This window comes from Drosophila gunungcola, chromosome 3R, assembly GCF_025200985.1.
Source record: "Drosophila gunungcola strain Sukarami chromosome 3R, Dgunungcola_SK_2, whole genome shotgun sequence".
NCBI lineage: Eukaryota > Metazoa > Arthropoda > Insecta > Diptera > Drosophilidae > Drosophila > Drosophila gunungcola.
The window spans coordinates 23,425,296-23,447,132 of record NC_069139.1 but is presented as its reverse complement, the minus strand read 5'-3'; the positions used below and the strand labels follow the sequence as shown (position 1 = coordinate 23,447,132).

General features: G+C 39.3%; 3 protein-coding genes across 3 annotated transcripts in view; 1 reads left to right on the top strand and 2 right to left on the bottom strand.

The window, feature by feature from the left end:
• Nucleotides 1-22: 22 nt before the first annotated feature.
• Nucleotides 23-2,927, bottom strand: LOC128258020 (organic cation transporter-like protein). The gene is given in 7 exon segments (XM_052989421.1): nt 23-142; nt 536-1,042; nt 1,097-1,514; nt 1,564-1,653; nt 1,656-1,821; nt 2,119-2,305; nt 2,366-2,927. Coding segments are annotated over 7 exon segments (1,638 nt in total). The 5' UTR covers nt 2,524-2,927; the 3' UTR covers nt 23-30.
• Nucleotides 2,928-4,380: 1,453 nt separating this feature from the next.
• Nucleotides 4,381-6,174, top strand: LOC128256120 (larval cuticle protein A1A). Its single transcript, XM_052986232.1, has 2 exons — nt 4,381-4,540; nt 5,184-6,174. Exons 1-2 carry the CDS (start codon nt 4,532-4,534, stop codon nt 5,916-5,918), a joined length of 744 nt encoding a protein of 247 aa, XP_052842192.1. The 5' UTR covers nt 4,381-4,531; the 3' UTR covers nt 5,919-6,174.
• A 5,713-nt stretch (nt 6,175-11,887) lies between these two features.
• The window catches only part of LOC128266569 (dystrophin, isoforms A/C/F/G/H), a 151,344-nt gene continuing 141,394 nt past the window's right edge, over nt 11,888-21,837 (bottom strand). The window contains 12 exon segments of the mRNA XM_053003159.1: nt 11,888-11,981; nt 12,083-12,112; nt 12,370-12,723; nt 13,762-14,062; nt 14,137-14,567; nt 15,165-15,285; nt 15,355-15,738; nt 16,489-16,847; nt 16,910-17,043; nt 18,011-18,211; nt 18,284-18,324; nt 18,326-18,544. Of these exon segments, the coding sequence (XP_052859119.1) occupies nt 12,102-12,112; nt 12,370-12,723; nt 13,762-14,062; nt 14,137-14,567; nt 15,165-15,285; nt 15,355-15,738; nt 16,489-16,847; nt 16,910-17,043; nt 18,011-18,211; nt 18,284-18,324; nt 18,326-18,544 (2,556 nt within the window). The 3' untranslated portion in view covers nt 11,888-11,981; nt 12,083-12,101.

The window sequence follows — 21,837 nt, the reverse complement described above, 5'->3', positions numbered from 1 at the left end:
AAATAAAAATAATCAGTCTTTAATTTCGAGTTACACACTTTCAGTACCAATATTTTTTTGTATTTTGCGAAAGCAAGGAAAGTAAAGGAAGCTCTCGTCCATGGCAAACTTTTCCCCATCCGCCAAAGTTTCGGGTAGTTTCCTGAGAAAAAAAAATAATTTATAAAAACATGTTAGCAAATTAAATAAAACAAGAAAGGCAAGCCTATGTTTATATACCCTTGCAGATATTTCAAAAGTAAAATAATCTTCAAAACATCCAAGTTTCGATTTATAAAGCTATGATGATTTCAGGTAATTTTTTTTCGATTTAAATCGTTATTCTTTCTAAATCCAATAAAAATAAAAAAAAAACATTTAAAATATAGAGGTTACTATGTGTTTTACATATTTTTGTAATATTCCGAGTGCTCTTATGAGAGCTATATATTATAAAGTCTTCCGAATTTAATCAATTTTAAGCCACAATTCTGAAGGTCGGAGTTATTATTACCCTCTGCAAGAAAGGTAAGAAGTCCTAGTAAAGTCAAATTACTTGTTTAAGGTCTCGGGCAAAGTAAGACAAAGTCCGGCACCAAAGAACATCAGGCAGCTGATGAAGATCGAGGGGAGGGGCTTGTAGAACTGGGCCAGGTAGATCACATAGAAAGCCAGTGAGCTGGAGGCCAATCCAACCACATGGATGTTGGACACCGCCTGACCTCGCACACTTGTGGGTATGATCTCTGCCGCATATTGGATCTCCGCATCGTACGAAACGGTGGCTCCAAAGCGACCGAGACCCACCATAATGGCCAGAAGCAGAGCGTTCTCCGTGGGATCCAGGTTGGCTATCAGAAAACCCGTCGTCGTGGTGATGAACCCTCCCACAAAAAGGGCGGAGCAGGCCATGCCCTTGCGTCCGATCTTGTTCTGCAGCAGCAGGATGGCCACTCCCGCCGGCAAATAAACGATCGAGGTGAAGGAGAAGAGCTTAAAGGGCGAAGTGCCCAGACCCTCCATATTGCGATTGATCACATCGCAGGAGAGGGTTATGATGACCCTACCAGGGAACGGAATTAAGTTTTCTTAAGTAAAAAGCTATTAAAGCACTTACGACTTCAGGAGCAATGTCAAAGTAAAGCGACGCAGTCGTGGGGTCATAAACATGGCTAGGAAAGTGTCCTCCTGGCTGCTAAGTTTGTAATCTTGTTGAGCTCTTTCCCGATAGTGCTTGACGAACTCATCGAAAACCGTCTCCTCCACCTGGCGACCATTGAACTTGGCCACTCGCTTCAGGCAGGCCACCGCCTCATCGTACCTCTTCTTGGTCAGCAGCCACTGGGCACTTTCGCAGATCAGCAGCGGATAGATGAGCACTCCCAGAGCTGGCAGAGATGCCAGCCAGAGGTAGCGACGCCAGTTGCCAATCCACATGGCGATCCAGGGCGAGGTCATCAGTCCGAAGCAGTAGAACACAGCCAGGATGATGTTGAGCCCAAAGGTGCGACTTTTCGGGCTCAGGTACTCGAAGACTGTGAAGTGTGTTTAAATGTTTGCATCTCGTAGAATGCCTTAGCTTACCCAAAATGTACATGAGATAGTACATGGTATCCGTGGATAATCCCGACACGAATCTGGAGAAGGCAAACCATGGCAGGGTGTGCACAAAGAGGTCATGAAGTCACCAGTGGCTCCAAACAAGGTGGCCATTAGCAGGGATGGCAGCCGACCTATGCGATCCGAGAGATAGCCAAAGGTTATGGTGCCCAAAACAGATCCCATGAAGAAGAACGACTGGCCCACTGCCGGGTAATGGGATTTGTCACATACCCATTTGAGCTGCAGTCGAATGAGGAAGTAATTAGTTAGTAAGGAATAATTATACCCGTTACTTTTAGAGTAATATATATATATTCTCGATCAGGATCTCTCTATGTACTGTATCTCTGAGACTTGTTTGACCGTAGGTGTTGGACTCTGTGTGTGTGTTTCAGTCATTTTTAAAATCGGGCTGTTAGCTTAGATATATGTATATAAGTTACGCTGAGTAACGGGTATCTAATAGTCGTGAAACTCGACGGTAGCGCTCTCTCTTATTTTCTTATAAGTGTTTCAAATCGAATCGATTAGTTGTACCTCGGTAGTGATGCTTTCGTAGCCATTCTCCCTCTGGAAAATCCAATCCCTGCATTTGCGATCCTCTGCCACTACGCCCATGCCGTTAACCACGCCCAAGAGTGGTGTGCAGGATGATTCGGAGATGTTTGAGTATATTGCTCGCAGCTCCTTCACACTGAGACCCTCGAGGTCAGCATGGGAGCACCTGGAATGGGAAAGATCTGGAGCTATTTACCTACTTAAAGAAGTAATTATTTCAACTGACCAATGTTCGGGTGTAAATGTGATGAGGGTCTGCGAAAAGTAGTGCAGGGATCCCAGAATATTGGTGTAGCCGTACAGCAGAAGGATCACTACTTGAAATCTTCCATAGTTTCCACACTTATCCAGAACCTGACTAAAATCCATCAAGCGTTTTGTCATTGACTAGAACCGTTTTCAGCGACTTGCAGTTTCAAACTCTCTTTCGGAACTGATTATAAGCTTTTACAAGCTACTGTAGAAATAGCAATTTATTTTTTAAACAAAATGTTTGCAAAACATCTGGATGGGACTTATGGGTTGGAAAGATATTTGCCAATTGTTTTGGCAGCTGCCAGCCCTGCAAGCGGGCAATTATCGCCAAGGGATGTCACATCTCTCGCGAAGGTTGTTTTCCCAATTTAAGATATCTAAAATTGCCTACCCCTTTTTTTCTTATTTTGTAATTTATCAATTAGTGGCTGAATTTCCTATTTAACCTTATTGGCAACTATGTTGCATTAGCCTGACATTCTTGTTGATCAATTGCTTTGATCTTCTGGTTAAAAATAGTTAAACCAGATGACATCGACTGACTGTAGTTGGCACGACTTTGATTCTTTGTTATACTTAGTTGTCGCATGAGCAGACTCGACGGTAACAACAAGGGTAAGACAATGCATGCAGCTGTCAATAGTTTTCCAGATGCCAGATACAAATTTGCAGCCATAAATTAAGCCCACAAAACGGTAAACAGAGGAATTGTCGCAGACACTTGGCTGTGAGAAGCTGGAAAGGGTATTGTTCAAACAATCGAATTGGATTAAAAAACCAATTATAAACATTTGGGGAGAAGGACTAAAAATATATTTTAAATCAAAAAATAAAGCCTGAAAAAAAAATTCCTTGACTTAGGCAAAAGATTCTTTAAATAAAGTAACTTTTTTAAAAATCAAGAAAATTCCATTTCTGAGTGTAGAGTAATCTTTTTCAAAAAAAAAAAAATCTTATAGTTTTAAAATACACCTCTTTGCAAAATAAAATAAAAAAAATTATTTTTAATTTTAAGTAATTTCTTAAAAATTTATGTTTTGTATAACCAACAAGGTATAAGTTTGTTTTGCAATAATATCATTATAAAGGACCAAAAAAAAGTAAGACCAACCAAATAAAGCGCTCAAAAGTGAGCCGTCATGCAACTCTTTTTAGGGTATTATTAATGACATTATTTGCATAGGCTATAAGTGTTTTTTTCGGCCTGGTCTCTGGGCCAGACTAATGTGCCGACAGCGTCGCGTTGACCTTTCGCTTTATTAGGCGGCTGTCTGCCCCTATTCTCGCCTCCCTCCACCCCCTCCGCCCCCTCCGCTCCCCCACCAGTGAGCCCCTGGCTTTGGGACCACTCCAGGCACTTTTAATTCAATTGTGGACCACCTGACCTTTTGCGCATGCGCAGCAACTGCCATTTCATATGGAGTCGCTTGGCGCAGCTTGTTCTTCTCAGCTAATTACGCGGTGACCAAATGCAGCAGGTCCTAGGCCATGACGATGACGATGCCGATGTCGATGTTAATTTAACATTTCAATTGTGTGCGGCCAAATAAATTTTCACATAATTGCCAAAAAGTCGGTGTCCAAGTGGGAATCGAATGGCGAATCGAAAACGAATCGTAAACGCTGCAAAAGTGAAAGGGCAAAGCGCGGGCTGGCTCTGGGGTCCCTTTAAATGGTTTAGCGGAAGAATAACCTTTCTAAGTCGACAAGATAACTGCGCCAAAGTTGAAGCCAGGCACACGATTTGCCGCCAGGTGGGCAAGAGGCCATCCCCGACCCCGTGTCGCCAATCCACTTCAGTCGACAAAAGTATACCTGCAACTCTGGCTGGCTGTTGTTGTTGTCTGCGCCATGTGCTTGATCGCTGGCCCAAACCGAACACTGTGACTCTGGCCGGGTCTCTCTTGATCTGAAATTAGTTTATTGCCTCGACAGCGCCATGTGAAGCAGGCGACATTTGCCGCCGGTTGGCAGTATAAATGGCCAGAACTCCCAGCCAATGCTTGCAGTTTTGGTTACTTCTTCTAGCGCGATCGTCGTCGAATTCAACGCTACTCCGGCCACTTTTTAAGTGGTGTGTGCTGAGCCTGTGACAACTGTGAGCGAGTGGAAAGGATACCCCTGCTAGGACATCGTTATGCTGAAGGTGTGAAAAAAGGGTTGATCAAAGTGGAAATCGGTTGTTTTTTTTATTTAATTTTTAAAATTACAATGAGAGTGGTACTGCTATAAACAAAGTTGGTTTGGAAAGTGAAAATTCCAGTTCTTGGTAAAACGATTTTTTTTGTTCTACCAACTTTGTCAAGTTTAACTAACCGATCTTATATGGTACCCTTGTGAAAGAAATTTTAGTTAGTCTATTGCGATTATTTCTTAAACAGAGGATCTGACTTTGTCAGTGTGTCCGATTTAACGCAAACTATTCTCTAAATATTAAAGCTGTTCGAATGTACCCTTCACAATCGTTAAGCTGTATTAACTCAAGAAACAGCAATCTTCTACAGTTTCAGCTATGAGTATTGGTTTAATTTAATTTGGATCTCGTAATTACTCGCTGTAATAATAAGTTCTGGCCAAATTGAAAAATGGATTTATTGATTAAAAGAACGTGTAAAGCCTAGGTTTGCGGAAGTTCTAATTTATTTTCTTTTCTTTTATTTATTACAGCGTTGATACGTTTTTAAAAGCGCATTTTTTATTGTTCAGCATAAATAGTGTGATATATTACTTTGTTGATAGAAATAAAATATAAACATTGTCTCATTTTTCCTTCCTCAATGTGCTTGTAGATTTCCCTGCTGAGCGCCGTGCTCGGCATTGCCTATGCGGGCGTGATCGGACCCGGACCCTACTATGGCGGACCAGCTGGTCCCGGACCTCTGCACCATTACGGAGGATATGCGCCGCCACACGGCCCGCTCCCCGGACCATATGTGGCGCCCAAGCCGGTCGCTCCCGAGCCCTACGATCCCGAACCGAAGTACTCCTTCGGCTATGATATTCAGGACGGGTATACGGGGGATCTCAAGTCCCAGCACGAGACGCGGCACGGAGATGTGGTGAAGGGCAGCTACTCAGTGGTGGATCCGGATGGCACCAAGCGCACCGTGGACTACACAGCCGATCCTCACCACGGATTTAACGCAGTGGTTCGCAAAGAGCCGCTGGCCTACAAGGCACCGGCCCACCTGGCACCCATCATCGCACCCGCTCCCGCACCCGCTCCAGCACCTGCTCACCTTCATTACGCGGGTCCGGCCCCGGCGCCACCACTACCGCCGGTGCCCAAGGCTCCTTTGCTCTCGTACCCGCTGGCCCTGGGTCCCCTCCACCGGGCCCCTGGCCCCGCCCCTGCTCCTGCCCCAGCTCCAGCCCCAGTGCCTGTTCCGGTGGCTGCTCCCGTCCTGCCAACCGCCCACTTCCATGCCGCCTATCCCGCTTTGGCCCACAGTCCCTACGCCCACTATCCGGCTCCTGTTCCGGGACCCGCTCCCGTGGATCCCCATGCCTACTATCACCACTGAGCGACTACGTTGTTTGCAACTATCTGATCTGATTTGATTCGACTTCATCTATCGCACGCAGCTTACACTGACCCAAAACTGAATCTCCGGCTTAATCTGTGCCAAACGCTCTACTCTCAATCTCTATTGCTGTGTTCTTCGAGGGATTTGATTCCGATCCAACATGTAGATTGAATTTAAGATACACCTAGCCTATGTACATGTCTTAGAAATATGTTGTTGAATGGTTAGTCTAGAGAAATAAACCGATAAAGGAAAAAAAAAACATTTCTTTATTTGGGTTCTTCACAGGACTTCTTATACGAGGCACAACAACTTAATTGTTATTACCCTAGTAAGGCTTATTTTGATGATATAACCCCTTTCTAAATTTTCAAAAGTATACTTAACAGAAAAGTGACCAAAAACCTGCAGACTTAAATCCATAACTTTTCCTACAGAAATCTGATTTCAAATTGGTATATTTTAAATGTCTTGTGGAGTAATCCTTTTAAAATCTGCGTTTAAATCTTGGATTGTAATTTATGTTCGATTTTTTGATATTTTGATGATAAAACCCCTTTCTTAACTTTCAAAAATTTACTTGACGGAAAAGTGACCAAACACCTGCAGACTTAAATCCATAACTTTTCCTACAGACATCTGATTTCAAAGTGGTATATTTTAAAAGTCTTGTGGAGTAGTCCTCTAAAAATCTGCATTTAAATCTTGGATTGTAATTTATGTTCGATTTTTTGATATTTTGATGATATAACCCTTTTCTTAACTTTCAAAAATTTACTTGACGGAAAAGTGACCAAACACCTGCAGACTTAAATCCATAACTTTTCCTACAGACATCTGATTTCAATTTGGTATATTTTAAAAGTCTTGTGGACTAGTCTTCTAAAAATCTGCGTTTAAATTTTGGTTTGTAATTTTTGGTCGACTTTTTTGATATTTTAATGATGTAACCCCTTTCTAAATTTTCAAAAATGTACTTGACTGAAAAGTAATCAAACACCTGCAGACTTAAATCCATAACTTTTCATACAGACATCTGATTTCAAAGTGGTATATTTTAAAAGTCTTGTGGAGTAGTCCTCTGAAAATCTGCATTTAAATCTTGGATTGTAATTTATGTTCGATTTTTTGATATTTTGATGATATAACCCTTTTCTTAACTTTCAAAAATTTACTTGACGGAAAAGTGACCAAACACCTGCAGACTTAAATCCATAACTTTTCCTACAGACATCTGATTTCAATTTGGTATATTTTAAAAGTCTTGTGGACTAGTCTTCTAAAAATCTGCGTTTAAATTTTGGTTTGTAATTTTTGGTCGACTTTTTTGATATTTTAATGATGTAACCCCTTTCTAAATTTTCAAAAATGTACTTGACTGAAAAGTAATCAAACACCTGCAGACTTAAATCCATAACTTTTCATACAGACATCTGATTTTAAAGTAGTATATTTTAAAAGTCTTGTGAAGTAGTCCTCTACAAATCTGCGTTTAAATCTTGGATTGTAATTTATGTTTTATTTTTTGATATTATATTATTTTCAAAAATTTACTTGACTGAAAAGTAATCAAACACCTGCAGACTTAAATCCATAACTTTTCCTACAGACATCTGATTTCAAAGTGGTATATTTTAAAAGTCTTGTGGAGTAGTCCTCTAAAAATCTGCTTTTAAATCTTGGTTTGTAATTTTTTGTCGTTTTTTTTGATATTTTAATGATGTAACCCTTTCTAAATTGTTAAAAGTTTACTTGACTGAAAAGTGACCAAACACCTGCAGTCTTGACTCCATAACCTTTCCTACAGACATCAACGTGGTATATTTTAAAAGTCTTGTGGAGTAGTCCTCTTGAAATCTGCGTTTAAATCTTGGATTGTAATTTATGTTCGATTTTTTGATATTTTGATGATAAAACCCCTTGCTTAACTTTCAAAAATTTACTTGACTGAAAAGTAATCAAACACCTGCAGACTTAAATCCATAACTTTTCCTACAGACATCTGATTTCAAAGTGGTATATTTTAAAAGTCTTGTGGAGTAGTCCTCTAAAAATCTGCTTTTAAATCTTGGTTTGTAATTTTCTGTCGTTTTTTTTTTATATTTTAATGATGTAACCCTTTCTAAATTTTCAAAAGTATACTTAACAGAAAAGTGACCAAAAACCTGCAGACTTAAATCCATAACTTTTCCTACAGAAATCTGATTTCAAATTGGTATATTTTAAATGTCTTGTGGAGTAATCCTTTTAAAATCTGCGTTTAAATCTTGGATTGTAATTTATGTTCGACTTTTTGATATTTTGATGATATAACCCCTTTCTAAATTTTCAAAAATTTACTTCACGGAAAAGTGACCAAAACCCTGCAGTCTTGACTCCATAACCTTTCCTACAGACATCAACGTGGTATATTTTAAAAGTCTTGTGGAGTAGTCCTCTTGAAATCTGCGTTTAAATCTTGGTTTGTAATTTATAAACGTTTTTTTTTAGTTTTTATAATAAAACCCCTTTTTTATTTCCGAAAACTGGCTTTGTCGAAAAATGATCAAAAACCTGCAGTTTTTAACCCATTACTTTTCTTACAGACGTCAGATTGTGAAGTAGTATATCTTTAAAGTCTTGTGACTGAAACCTCTAAAAATCTGCGTTTAATTCTTTGTTTTTAATTTTTGATCGATTTTTTGATGTTTTGATGATGTAACCCCTTTCTTAATTTCCGAAGAGAAATTCTTTCTTAGAGACATTTGATATCAAAGTGGTATATTTTAAAAGTGTTGGGTATTAAGTCTCTTAAAATCTACGTTGAATATTGTCTTGCAATTTTGGGCCGATGTTTATTTATTTTTATTACGTAAGTATTTCTAAATTTCTGAAAATTGGATTCGTGGAAAAGTGACCAAAAACCAGCTTTATTTCCATATTTATTTTCACAGACATCCGATTTCGTAGAGCTATATTTTTAAAGTCTTGGGGATTAAGCCTCCAAAAATCTGCGTTTAAAAATTGTCTTGTAATTTCTAAAAGTGACCAAAAACCAGTGGTTTTGATAAAGTTGATCCCAAAATTAAAAAAAAAAAAAAACATAGGTGTCTTAAACTAAAATCCTACAGTTTAACACATGTTCTTTACAACTAATCCCACAACCCTCATTCGAATTAAACAAAGCAACCGTTTAACGCAATTGATGTGTGTTTTATTTATTGTATCAACTTTTCGCAATGGTTCATATATGTATATGTTATATGATATCGTATGTGGCATATCTCATATGTATAATTATTCTGATTATGTATAAATATATGTGTGTTGTATATAAACGTTTTGAGTATGTCACCGTATGTTATAAATAAGTTTAGTTCAATGCATAATGGTTCATTTATTTATGTGTTATGTATAATAAGTTCTATGAGCTACCATTCGTAGAACAGATTGAAATGTGTTCGATATCATTATAGACTCCATCCGACTTCAAAAGTTCATCATTATGCTGAGTGCATTTTGGTCTCGCTGCACTCGATTAGGTATACAATTTAAATACGATTATAGTCCTTAGTTTTGTAATAAACGGTATCAAAAGATAGGTACAATTGAGTCATGCCTGCTACCACTAAATTAATTTTGAAGCTTCTATTCCAACACAAACGATTTGTTGCCAAGCTCGGGGCTTTGTGTCTATCTTTCTCCGTCTGATTGATTTGATGTGTAGGATTATTATTTAAACTAAGGGTTTTAGGCTGATATACCGTACAAAGTGCTGTGCTCTACAGGCCTTTACAGTTGGACACAATTTAGCTAAGTAAATCTGCTTAGAATAAGAGACTAATTACGTTGTGTACTCGTACATACGGTAAATAAGCGGCTAATATAGCTCACAATATTCCTTGACAAGTGTATAATATTTAATTCATAATTTCTTCGTTGATTGTTTGGCTTCGTCTCGGATCGCTCCGACCGACTTCCTCATCGGGTTTACGCGCAAGGTATAAATCTATTGTAGACAACCACTGGATGATGAAGACTATTTCGGGATATGCTTGAATTGCGTTGCTTAATATCAGTTATCAGTATAAAATTGGGGACAAACAAATGGCAGCTTTGGCTATTCTCAACTCAGATCTCAGTTACTAGACTTGATTTGTTGATGCTTTTAAATTCGTCCTCGACTATGTACTCCCAGAAATGGTTTAGACCTATAAAATTTTTATATATATGCTTTTGAATGGGATATGTTTCACTAATGATTAGATAGATGATTTAAGCAAATTTGTTTCGGTTTTGGTTCATTTGTTTATAACTTGAAACGGAGGGTTTTTTTTTACTAAAATTGATTGGTTATTGGTAGGACATCTTTTCCACACTTCGATTCGGTTTGTTTGTTTGTTTGTTTTGGTACGGTATGGTTAGAAAAATACTTATAGTTGGGACATTTTACTACACAGAAGTGATTGAAAATTTAGCTAACTGCATTTTGTTGATAGCTATATTCTCTTTATATAATTCATTCTATATATATAGTAATTTTGTGTGTAATTCACTAAGTGCCCGGAAATTCTAGTGATAAGTGAACCTAGTTAAGATAACCAAATCGATAGGTGAGAAACCTAAATTATAAAAGTTCCTAAAAATGTTTCCATATTGTCCATATTTTCGTTCTTAATTTGTTTTAAATTTCGTTAACTAAAGGGGTTTCATGGGAAGTAAACTCAAATTTTCGATATCAATATATAGCTAATGTTTGGTATATCTATAAATATTTATTGATCTGTGGCATATCTAGGTTAAAACTTTACTTTCTCTTTCGATTATATCTTTGCTTATATTGATGTGAGTATTGTACGATATTGGGTATCAAGTTGTAGACATCTAAATTGTTCGATTCGATTAGTTTTTTGTGGTGTTTAGGTATTTTAAAGCAGTTTCAATATCAATTGATTCGTAAGTATATCTGAGTTATCCAAGTGTAATTTGACTAGTTTCATTGGAATGGTGTGGATTATCTAATTTATTTGATGGTTCATGTAGTAGATAAGATTCGATTCGATTAAGTAGATAGAAAAAGGTGGTCCATTTAGTGATCGTATTCGTCAGCATATGATTAGGTTCATGAAGATAATGTTGTCTATAAACCAAAAACAAAATAAGAGTAAAGAGTCGGTGATGTTCAATAATAGTTCTTTAATTAAAAACATTGCAGCACACTTTCAGTTAGCACAGATATTAATATTAAATAATATTAAGAAATAATACACAAGAACTCGGAATAAATAAGAATACAAATTAAAACTGATTGCATGTTTCGACATTTACATTTAAAACGCTTATTGTATAAGCTTCGAAATGATATGAGAGCTAACCCAAAACGGGTTCGCATTGTAATCTTTGAAATGCGTTTTCTTTCTCAGTTTTTTTGAAAAATGTGCAAGTAATAACAAGTTTGCATGTTCTAGCAAATTATGATTATGTTTCAATTATGATATAGGTGTGTTCATTATTATATCGTAGGTATATATGTATGTGAGTTACGGGAGTTACGGCTTATCTAATCTTTAAATCATTTCTGCATTATTTCCAGCTTTCAATATGTTTCACTTACTTATGCTTCGATATTTTTATATAATATATATAGATTTGTATCTTTCATAACTACTAAAAAAGTGTTATCAGCTCGCTGCAAGCTCTTCTTGAAATCTTTCTACATCCGATTCTTCGTATGCAATAATGTATAAATATATGTACCACAATAGTTATATGGATCTATCTTTAGGTGTTAGGGTATGATTATTTAGAATATGTTGCAGGCCAGCCAATTGGATTTCCTCACTTGCAGCTAATTCTTTTGAATTCTTATACTGTTTTTTTGTTTTGCTTTAGTTTAATGCCTTGCAGTTAAGTATCGAAGGTGTTATTTTTGCAGCTCCACGCAGGTTTTCTCCGTAGTTGCTGTGGTCGTCGTCGTCGTCGTTGTGTTCGTAGTGTTGCTGCTCGACGTCTCGTCCAAATCATCGTTGATGCTCTCCACTTCCTGCTCGGTAATGACGGTCACCAGGCCACTAGAGTTCTCTGTGAAAAACAGGGATACATTCCGATTAGATAAATCTCTGGCAAAAGGGTGTTTTCGATTTCCTGAAATGGGAAAGTGACAACACAAATCGTTGCTTTACCGCTTTAATCCAACACATTCTAGGCAAGATCTGCAGGGCGGGGGCAGTGGAACGAGAGCAGAGCAAGAGAAATAATCGAGATTAGTATTTAGAGGATACAGTTGTACAACCAAGGAAACAACATCAACACAAACAACACAACACAAGAGAGTCGGAAATGAAAATAAAAATATAACCCAGCGCCTGAAAGTAGGCACCGCAAAACGAAACACAAACTCAACAGAGGCGGTCACAAAATTGGACAGGCTACAAAAGGCGACAGTGGCGGCTGCCAGAAATATCCGCACCATTCAAGTGCTGCTGATGATGCTGCTGCTGCTGCTGCTGCTGCTGCTGTTGCTGTTGCATGAGACTGGAGTGCGGGGGCGGTGGCGGGCGTCCGTCGTCGCCCAGATATCCGACTGATGTCTGCATGCCGCCGGACATGTCCAGGCCGCCATTGCCCGTCATCAGGCCCCTCTGCTGCTGCTGCTGCTGCTGCGGATGTTGCTGCTGCAACTGCTGCTGCTGCTGCTGCTGTTGTTGATGCAATGCGTTCAGGGCACCGCTGAGCTGGTGCTGGTGATGCTTGGCCGCCAGACTGGCCAGCTGGGCGTGCTGTTGCTGCATTTCGCTGCTCATTCCCGGCAGCATTATTCCCTCTGCGAGTGTGTGTGTTTGCGGTTTCAGTTTCGACGAAGGGTGTAAATTGATGGGGGTGTACATGGGCAGTGGGTGAGCGGGCGGGCGGGGGGTTGGAGCAGAACAGACAAGAACAGCACACAATTAGAGGTTAGTTGTTAATGCTAGTAGATGGGGAAGTTGTCAATTCGCCTGAACTCTAAACATTAAGGAGGTTCCCATTCATTATCTGTTAGTTTGCACTTTGCTTAGGCGCTGAAACACCTGTCATTAACTATAGCCGTATTTTGCTTTGCCTGAAACTATCGAGTAAAATAATTTTTATCAAACTGTTGCTGTATTTTGAATTGATAAAATTTTAAAAAATTTTAAGGAGGGAGTAGGAACTATACATATTTTTAAATTATAATTTTGTCATTTCTTTACACAAAAACACCCTTGTTTTCTGTCAAGGGTAATTTAAGGTAGAAAATTCCTATAAAAAGATTACCCCATGAACATTTTCTTCTGTCATTCACTCAGAACACTAAATTGACTTAATTTTAGGACAAAATTGCCTTAAATAATAATAATTTACTTAAATTTGAATTTTCTATACAAAATTTATAAAAACATGACCTAGAACGAAGTTTATGGCAATACATTTTTTGGGAGTTGTTTTAGGTAACGTCGTCCTAAATTTTGTATGAAAGACTCAAATTTAAGGCAATTATTTCTAATAATAAGGCGATTTTTCCTAAAGTCAAGGAATTAAGATTTCGGAGTGAAGAGATAATAATTTATTTTTTTTAATATAATTTTTGTTTTCTTAAGAATTGGGAAAGCTAGAATTTGTCCATTTTAAAGTATGTAACAAACCTAAACTTCCTATTGAATTTTAGTTCTCGAAGGTGCATAAAACCATACTACCATTTAAGTCCCTTTAAAAGCAAATCGATTGCACAAACTACCCAATCAAACTATGCTAATTGCCACACAAAGTTCAATAACATAGGCACATGAATAATGTCCCCCCATGGTGGATATAACTCCACTCCACTCCACTGCACTCTACTCACTTGAGTTGTGCTCGTAGTGGCCATTCTGCTGGTTCATCTTGGCCGGCGAGTCTGTGTTCAATTGCGAGGCGGTCACCGAGCGGGTCTGCAGGGTGTTCGGTTTGGAGTTCAAGGCGGAGCCGGGGGCGCTGGGCAGACCGCTGCTGGTGGCGCTGCTGCCGCCGCCATTGGGTTCGTCCAGCAGTTGGCGGAGACGTTGCAGCTGGGCCTCCAGCTGTCGATTGTGATCCTCCAGGATTTGCATGCGCGCCTCCAGGCGTCCCTTGTGCTGGCGCAGCAACTTGGCCTCCGCCATCATGTCCTGGAATGTTCGCAAATAAATTAGATAACAAATTCAAAAACAAAAATTAAAAAAAAAGAGGGGGCGAAACTCACCTGTCCCTGCTCGCCCTGGCCAGAGAGTCCCGTCATGCTGGAGCTGGAGTGCTGCATGCCGTTGGCGTCCTCGGGCGTTCCACTCTGCTGCTTGCTGCACAGCTGCTGGTACTCCGCCTGCAGGTTGGCGTTCTCCTCCTCGAGATCGCGGATGATCGCCTCCAGCTCCTCCCGCTGCTCGGCATCCATGGCGGCCATCACCTGGACCGGCGACTTGGGCGCACTGCCGTTGCTGGTTCCGGGCAGCGCCTGGCAATACTGAGCGATCAGCTGGTGCTCGTCATCACTGTCCGGCGTGGAGTTCGAGCCCGTACCGCCGTACTCCACCTGCGCCAGCCGCGAGGCGTACATCTCCAGTCGCGAGTGCATGTCGTTCTGCAGCTGGTGTGTTGTGTGCTGCGGACTGGGCGCCGGACTCTCCAGGGCATCACCTGGAAGAGGGGAACAAATATGTTAATAATTATAAAAGAAAGGTGTTATTGTACAAATAACTAAAATAACACTATGCAACAGCTTGGGAGTATTTGAATGCAATTGCAATTTGAAGTTAAGATTTTTAATTTACTTATTGAAGTAAGCGACATAAAGATTTTAAGTACAATTTTTTGTCTAATTTAAAAATAATTCATTTGTTATTGCTCTCAGGATACTGTAGGTATTTGTTAATGATATATATATTTTTTTGTCTTTATTTTTGAAACGTAAATTTAATATTAACCTTTTTAAACAAATGTTTTTCTTTCTGTGCACTCATGACTACAAATGTTTTTCTTTCTGTGTACTCATGACTACACTATTGTTAAAGATATGAAATTTTAACTGGCCTGTTGCTGTTTATTAATTTAAAGTTGAATATTACTTTAAGTCCTAAGAAAACAAAAAAGATTTTTTAGTAGTTGCATTAAATTCTAACTTAAAATTCGAACTTAAAACTGTGTTTTATATTATTGAATTCCAACTTGTTTATTTGTTTCTAGATCGGGATATCTTAAAATCTATGAATAGAAACGCTTAGAATATTGACGTACCCTCCAGGACACTCTGTACGGGGAGGTAGCCGACACGTGGATGCTTCTTAAAGTATTTGCGACTCTTGAATTTGTTCTTCAGGGCGCGTGTAAAGTCACGAACGTCCTCGGTGGAAGTGGTCTACGGGATGGAGAAAAGGGCAAGTTTCATTACAACTCCCTGTCAATTAAATGGGATCTTTCCACTCACAGTGGTGCAGTACTCGTGCATGGGATGAGTGAGCTTGTGGTTCTTGGCATTGCGGCCGAAGAAGAAACACTTTTGGCACATGTCGAAGTTGAAGCACTTGAGGCACCTGTAGCGGAAGCCCACGATCGGGTATTCCTTGCAGATGTTGCACTTGGCCTGGTGCTTGGCCGCCTCAGCCGCCGCCAGTCGATGGAGCACTGGCAGCCACACGAGACTCTGCGGCTCGTGCTGCAGCCAGCCAAGGAAGTGCTGCAGCTCGATGGAAATGTCCTGGTTGCCGTCGATGGCCTCCTGCGAGATGCCAGCCTGCTCCAGGCAGGACCTCACAGAGGGCTCAATGTTGGAGCCCCCGAAGGCGGCCACTTCACCCAGTTGGCGGGGCACCTTGAATTGGGAAGGAAGAGTGAGGATATTAGATCAACATTTTTAATTTTATTTATCAAATAATGTATATGGTGAAAATCATGTTAAAGCTAATAACTTTATTTAAACTGTATGAGTCTAGCGATTAAAAGAACTTTTGACCAATAATATATTTAATTTTCTAACCTGATTAATAACACATTTTTTACTTCAACTTAATATAGGCAAAACCTCCTAAAGAATGAGCACAATTTAAAAGCAAATAAATTATAATACATGAAAATATTGAGTGTAAAAATATTATTATTATACCCTTGCAGAGGTTATTTTAATTTCAGTCGAAAGTTAGAAACGCTTGAAGAGCCGATCTGTCTGTGCATTTTTACGCAAACTAGTTCCTCAACTTTCTCAAATGTTTATATTTCTGTTGCAGGACGGTTGGATCGAGCGACTGTATCATAAAGCTTCCGAAGAACAAACGTAAAAAAAAAAGAAATATTATAATTTAACTGTTTTTAAATTTTTTATGAATTCACAATATAGCATTGATTTACATTTTCAAAAAATTTACAAAATCGGACAACGATATTATAAAGCTGCCATAGAAATGACCAACAAACTTAGCAAAAAATCGACATACATAGCTTCATTCTTTTATACATATACACATAAAGATAAAAAGACGTTAAAAAATAAATTAATTTAATTTTAGAAATAGCTGCAACTAGTAACTAGTTGAAATAGGCTTCCTCTCTTGTTTTCGACCCTCACCTGTATACAATCGTGCAAGAGCAGTCCCAGTCGCCTCTGATCCGCCCGTCGGTCGGTGTCTGCAACCAGGCGGAACAGGTAGCGATACTTCTCCTCCAGGTGGCCTTTGCAGAGGAGCACCAGGCCGACCTTGAAGCTCAGCACACGGATCTGGCCGGTGCGCTGCGAGTCGTAGACATTCAGGATCCAGTTGATGGCCAGGTCCAGCATCAGCGTCAAATCAATTTTATCGATTGTCACGTAGAGCGAATGCAGCACCGTGGTCATGTCGGGTATGTCGATCAGCTTGTCGTTTTGGGCACGCAGGCCATGTCGATCGAAGGACTCGCAGGCGGTGGACATGCTGATCCTGTCGAGAGCTGTTAAGGATATGACATTAAATAGTAAGCTTGCAGATGATGTGCTCCCATGCAAAACTCACCCAATCGCTTTTGCACTGATCGCAGTTTCATGGCCGTTCTGTAGGCGGAGAAGCGAATCTCGTTAAGATCAGCCAGGCTCTTCATCAGCTCAATCATCTCGGGATGGTCCCAGTGCGTGGTCTCGCGTTCGTGGCTAGTAGTAGAAGGAAAAAAAGTTGGTTTGGTAATTATATTTGGTATATATATAAAGTGATCAGAAATATACTTTTAAGACTTAAAACATCTTTTTTGTTATTCAATCATATTGCTTACAAAACAATAATCAAAATGAAAAATCGTTGATATTTTTTTAGTTTTTAAAGAGAAACGAAAAACTGTTAGCAATACACTTGAGTAAATGATATTAAAACAATTTTAGAATATAACCAAAAATAGGCGTAGGTAAATGATATTATAAAATTTTAGAATATAACCAAAAATTGACGTTAATCAGAACTTTGTATTGAAAAACTGTTGCATTTCCTTAAATCCGTAAATTCCTTTAAATACACTTGAGTAAATGATATTAAAACAATTTTAGAATATAACCAAAAATAGGCGTTAATCAGAACTTTATATTGAAATACAAACGTTTTTATTATCTGACTTATTTTTTTAATTAACAAATATAAAAACGTTTTTTTTATCAATTTTATTAAAAAATTTTTAAAATATAATACCTATGAAAATCTAGGATTTTTATATTTTATTATAGTTTACGGTTTAAGCTACATTTATATAATTTTAGTCAGAAGTTTTTTTTTCTATTATTATTATTTTAAAGATTTTTAAAAAGTTGCTTCCAAATTTATTTTCAATGAATAATTTTATAAGCTTAAAACTACTGTTATTTTAAACGCAACTGCATGTACATGCTGACGAAATAATTTATAAAATCTAATTTATCTTTATGACGTTTAGGATGTAAAATAGGCAGGAAAATCATTAATTTATAAAATTTGAACAAATTAAGTCTAGTATATTATACTAAAACAGAAATATTGAAAGGTCTCTGCCAGCTAGAATCCTTCAACCAGAGCTTTGCATTTAAAGAATGCTTTGCACGAGTAATATAATTTTGAAAGATCCCGTGACTTTGATATACTTCTCGGCATACTCACTCGATGTAATAAGGCACATTGGCGGCAGTGGTGGCCCGCTCCCAGGGCGGCTTGACGCTCTGGCCGAGATTGGGCAGGGGTCCGATGGTGCCGCTGTTTGATGTGGTGCGTCCGTCGTCGCCGTTCTCGTGGGTCTGCTGGGCACCAGCCTGGCACAGGACCTTTTGGCGCTCGTCCATCGCGATTTGCAGGAGTTTCATGCTGTCGTCATTTAAACAATTTAAACAATCCAATAAGGATGTGTCACAATTGTTATGCTAGAGCTCTACTCACCGCGTATTCAAGTCCTCCAGTTTGGAGAGGCAGGGTGTCGGGCACCAGCACCTGGTTGGCGGTGAAGAAGGACTGCTGCTCGTTGCAATCATCCAGAAGCGCACTGGCCGTCGTCATCTTGTCCCTTAGCCGCTGCAACTGCTGCATCTGCTCGTTGGCCTCGCCCACGGAGGAGGGCGGCAGCCAGGAGGTCTTTGTCTGCTCGGCCAGGGCAACGCGGGAGCTCAGATCCTCCAGGATCTTCTGGAATTGACGCATTTTCTGTAAGAACCAACCGAAATGGGTAATCAGTTAGATGAAATGGATAATGATCACTATTGTGTTATCCCTCTTCTTATCGTTTGTATTCAGGCTTGGGGCATAAGAATGCATTTTATTTGCGTACCATTACCATGCCACAAGCAGATACCTATAGAAACTGCAGCTCTTTTATTGCCTACATCCATGGGCGCCTTTCACAAAATTAATTTAATTATGATTATGAGCTTAGTGGCGCTCACGTTGCAGTCGGGGCTTATTATGCCCAACCTAAGGGGATTAAAATGTTGGTCCAAGCTTGTCAGACAACATAAGAAGTAATGCCAATCAGTTCCGGTTAGTGAACATGGTAGATATTTTAAATCGGATTAGTTTGCCAGGCCGATTATCCCCCCCTCTTTTCCTTGCATAATGATTTCGGTTTGTTTCCTTGGAGACATCTTTAATGTACGCAATGAAGCTTTTTTATTTCATTATTTAAAATTTTTAAATACTCCCATATACAAGTTTTTGGTAAGTATGTGCGAATCAGACACAGCTGTTCCAAGCCGTTGACTTTGTCTATTTCTTGGAGTGCAGCAGACGCTTCTTCATTAGCAGTTAAAAGCAGCCAGCTTGCGCTTTAACGTTTATGTCCTTTGTATGCACTGGGTTGCCCAAAACTCCCTGCTCTTTTCTCTCACTTTCTGCACTTTCCGTAGCGCCAATTTGGCGCTTTTGTAACTCTAAACTGAAAAAGGCAGGTCCTGAAACAGGAGCAACAGGAGGCAAAAGGAGCAACATCTGCGCACGTTTCATTTGGCCCATTTTGACTACACCGGCTCCCCTAGAATGTGAGCTCCCTGAGAAAATTTTCAATTTTTACCTTGACACCCCATTTCCCATTTACCATTTCCCACATCCCGCATCCCCACCATTTTCCATTTTCATAAACCGGCAAGAGAAACTTTCATTGCGTGCCGTTTTGTATGCAACAAGCAAAATGCATTTACCTTGGCAAAGCAAAAGTTTCTTCAGCCCGCAAGGAGTAGGGAGTTCAGGAATCACCCACTCCTCCTCTTCGTGTTGCTTTTCTTTATTACTTCATTTAGTTTTCCCTGGCTGCCTTCGCTCTCTATTCGACTGCCCCTCATTTCTGGCTTCTGTGTAGTTTTTTAATTTAGTTTTCTTCGAGTTTGTGTTTTTGATTTGGAACTTTTGCCTTAGCTTTTCCAGCCTTTAACTCTTTGCGGCTCCCGGGGCCGGAGCATTATGCCCCATAATGCACTTGTACAGTCAGTTATCCATGCGTTTGGTTGGCGGTATTCATGTATTTTCCTTGTGCAACTCTTGTTTGTGGCATTTCCCAGGGGCAATTGTTGCTTTGTGTTTGAAAAGTAAATAAATAATCTTTTCTTTTTCGGGGTTTATTTGTCATAGCGGAATTGCTTTGAGAGAGTGGATTCTGTGCACCTTATGAAAATCGATATTATAATCATATTTAGTTTACTTCTTTCTTAAATAGTTATCTTTATGATTAACGACAACTCGTCAATGATATTGTAATTAACCACTCTGGTTATTCACATTTAAATATTGTATGAGTCTTTGGTCATTTATTTTTTACCACATTTATTTTTGTCAGTTGCAAATTCTTCACCACCCAAGCCACTGCTCCACTGCTAATTAAGCACACAAATTATTTCCTGCCGCTGTGAGAGCAACTCCAGTTGAAAAACCTTTGTGTGGAGCTGCTTTGAGCTGCCTTCGCTATTTATTTTTTAATTAGCGGAGCGGGAAACGCAGCCAACAAAGGCGCCCAAAGGCTGTGGCCAACTTGTCGCTGGCAATCAATAATTTGATGTTTACAATAAATATGCATCCCCCTCATTGCTGTGCAATCGCAGCACCTCCGTTAATTAGTGGCAACAAGCCAACAAAGTGGCCGCCGCAACAAAGAGACAAGAAAGCTGTTTGCCATCGAAGTCATTATGGAAAAGGCATCGGGGGATGCAGGAATGGGGCGGTGGCCCTCTGATAAGAGGGCAATGCACTTTTAAAGCTGCCTCCTTCATTGGCCCGTCGTCGGCAGCAAGAAGGCAAGTTTAATCAGCGAGCGACGAAGAAAAGTCCAGGCTCCATGCATTGTGGGCCGGTGCCAAAGGGAATCCCTGCAAAGTCAACAGGCAGGCGGAGTACGGCTGGTGGGGTGCCATTTTTTTGCCCTGCCATAGTTGGGGGCGTTTGTCCATGGCGTGTACTTAAAAAGTGCAACTCTGTGTAATTTAATACCATCCGCTTGACTCCATAACAATTCCTTGGCTCCGTTCCACCTGCGGCTGTCGAGCAGGAAACTTGGTTACATATACATATAAAGCAAATGTTGTCGCCATGTTTTCTATGGCATCAAACAGAGAAATTATTAATTTTTCCTCCTTGTTTTGTGTTTTAATTACCATACAAAGAATAAAATGTTTACTGGTTAGGAACATGGAGTTTATACATTATCTTTTCTGCCCAATTTAAACTATTTTTTTTAATCAATAAAGTTTAAAGCTTTTGGGTTTTAATTTATTTTTAAATTAAAAAAATGATGATCGACAATTTAATGAATTAACTCATTAATTATTTATTAATCGAGAGCATTGAGCCAATAAATAAATGTTCACTGTTTAGGAACGTGGAGATTATACTTTTTTCTTTTGCCAATTTAAACTATGTTTTTTAATCATTTACGTTTAGAGCTCAAATGTGGATCGAAAATTTAATTAAATAATTATCTTATTTATTTATTTATCGACAACATGCGGTCAACAGATTTACTAACAAATTTTTATAGTGCAGAGCTGGCACCATTCATAGAGTTAAATAAAACTGCTTTATATGTTCTACGGGAAATGTGGGATGTATGCACATTGACATTGCAAAATGAATTGCATTGAAATGAATTAATGGAATGGTTAGAGCTGAATTCTTAAATCATTTCTTTAAACTGTTGCTCATTTCCTTTTTTTCTGGCTCTTTCTGTTACTCCTTTACTCAGTGAAGCTTAAAACGGAAATCCTTGCTTGCATTAATTAATTGAAATTGCAAGTGAGACTGAAAAAGTTTCGCTTAAAGAAAGTGAGGGGCGGGTGCAAAAAAATGGGTAAAAACGGAGAGAAAGGAAAACTCGGTTAGCTGTTTGCCATTTTCTTTCTTTCTTTTTTTTAGCAAGGACACGTCTACTTAAATAAATCACGATCAACAACAAAAACGAATCCGTTATGGCTGTGGGTGGGAATTAATCAAGATTTCAAAGGAAATGATGGAAACAG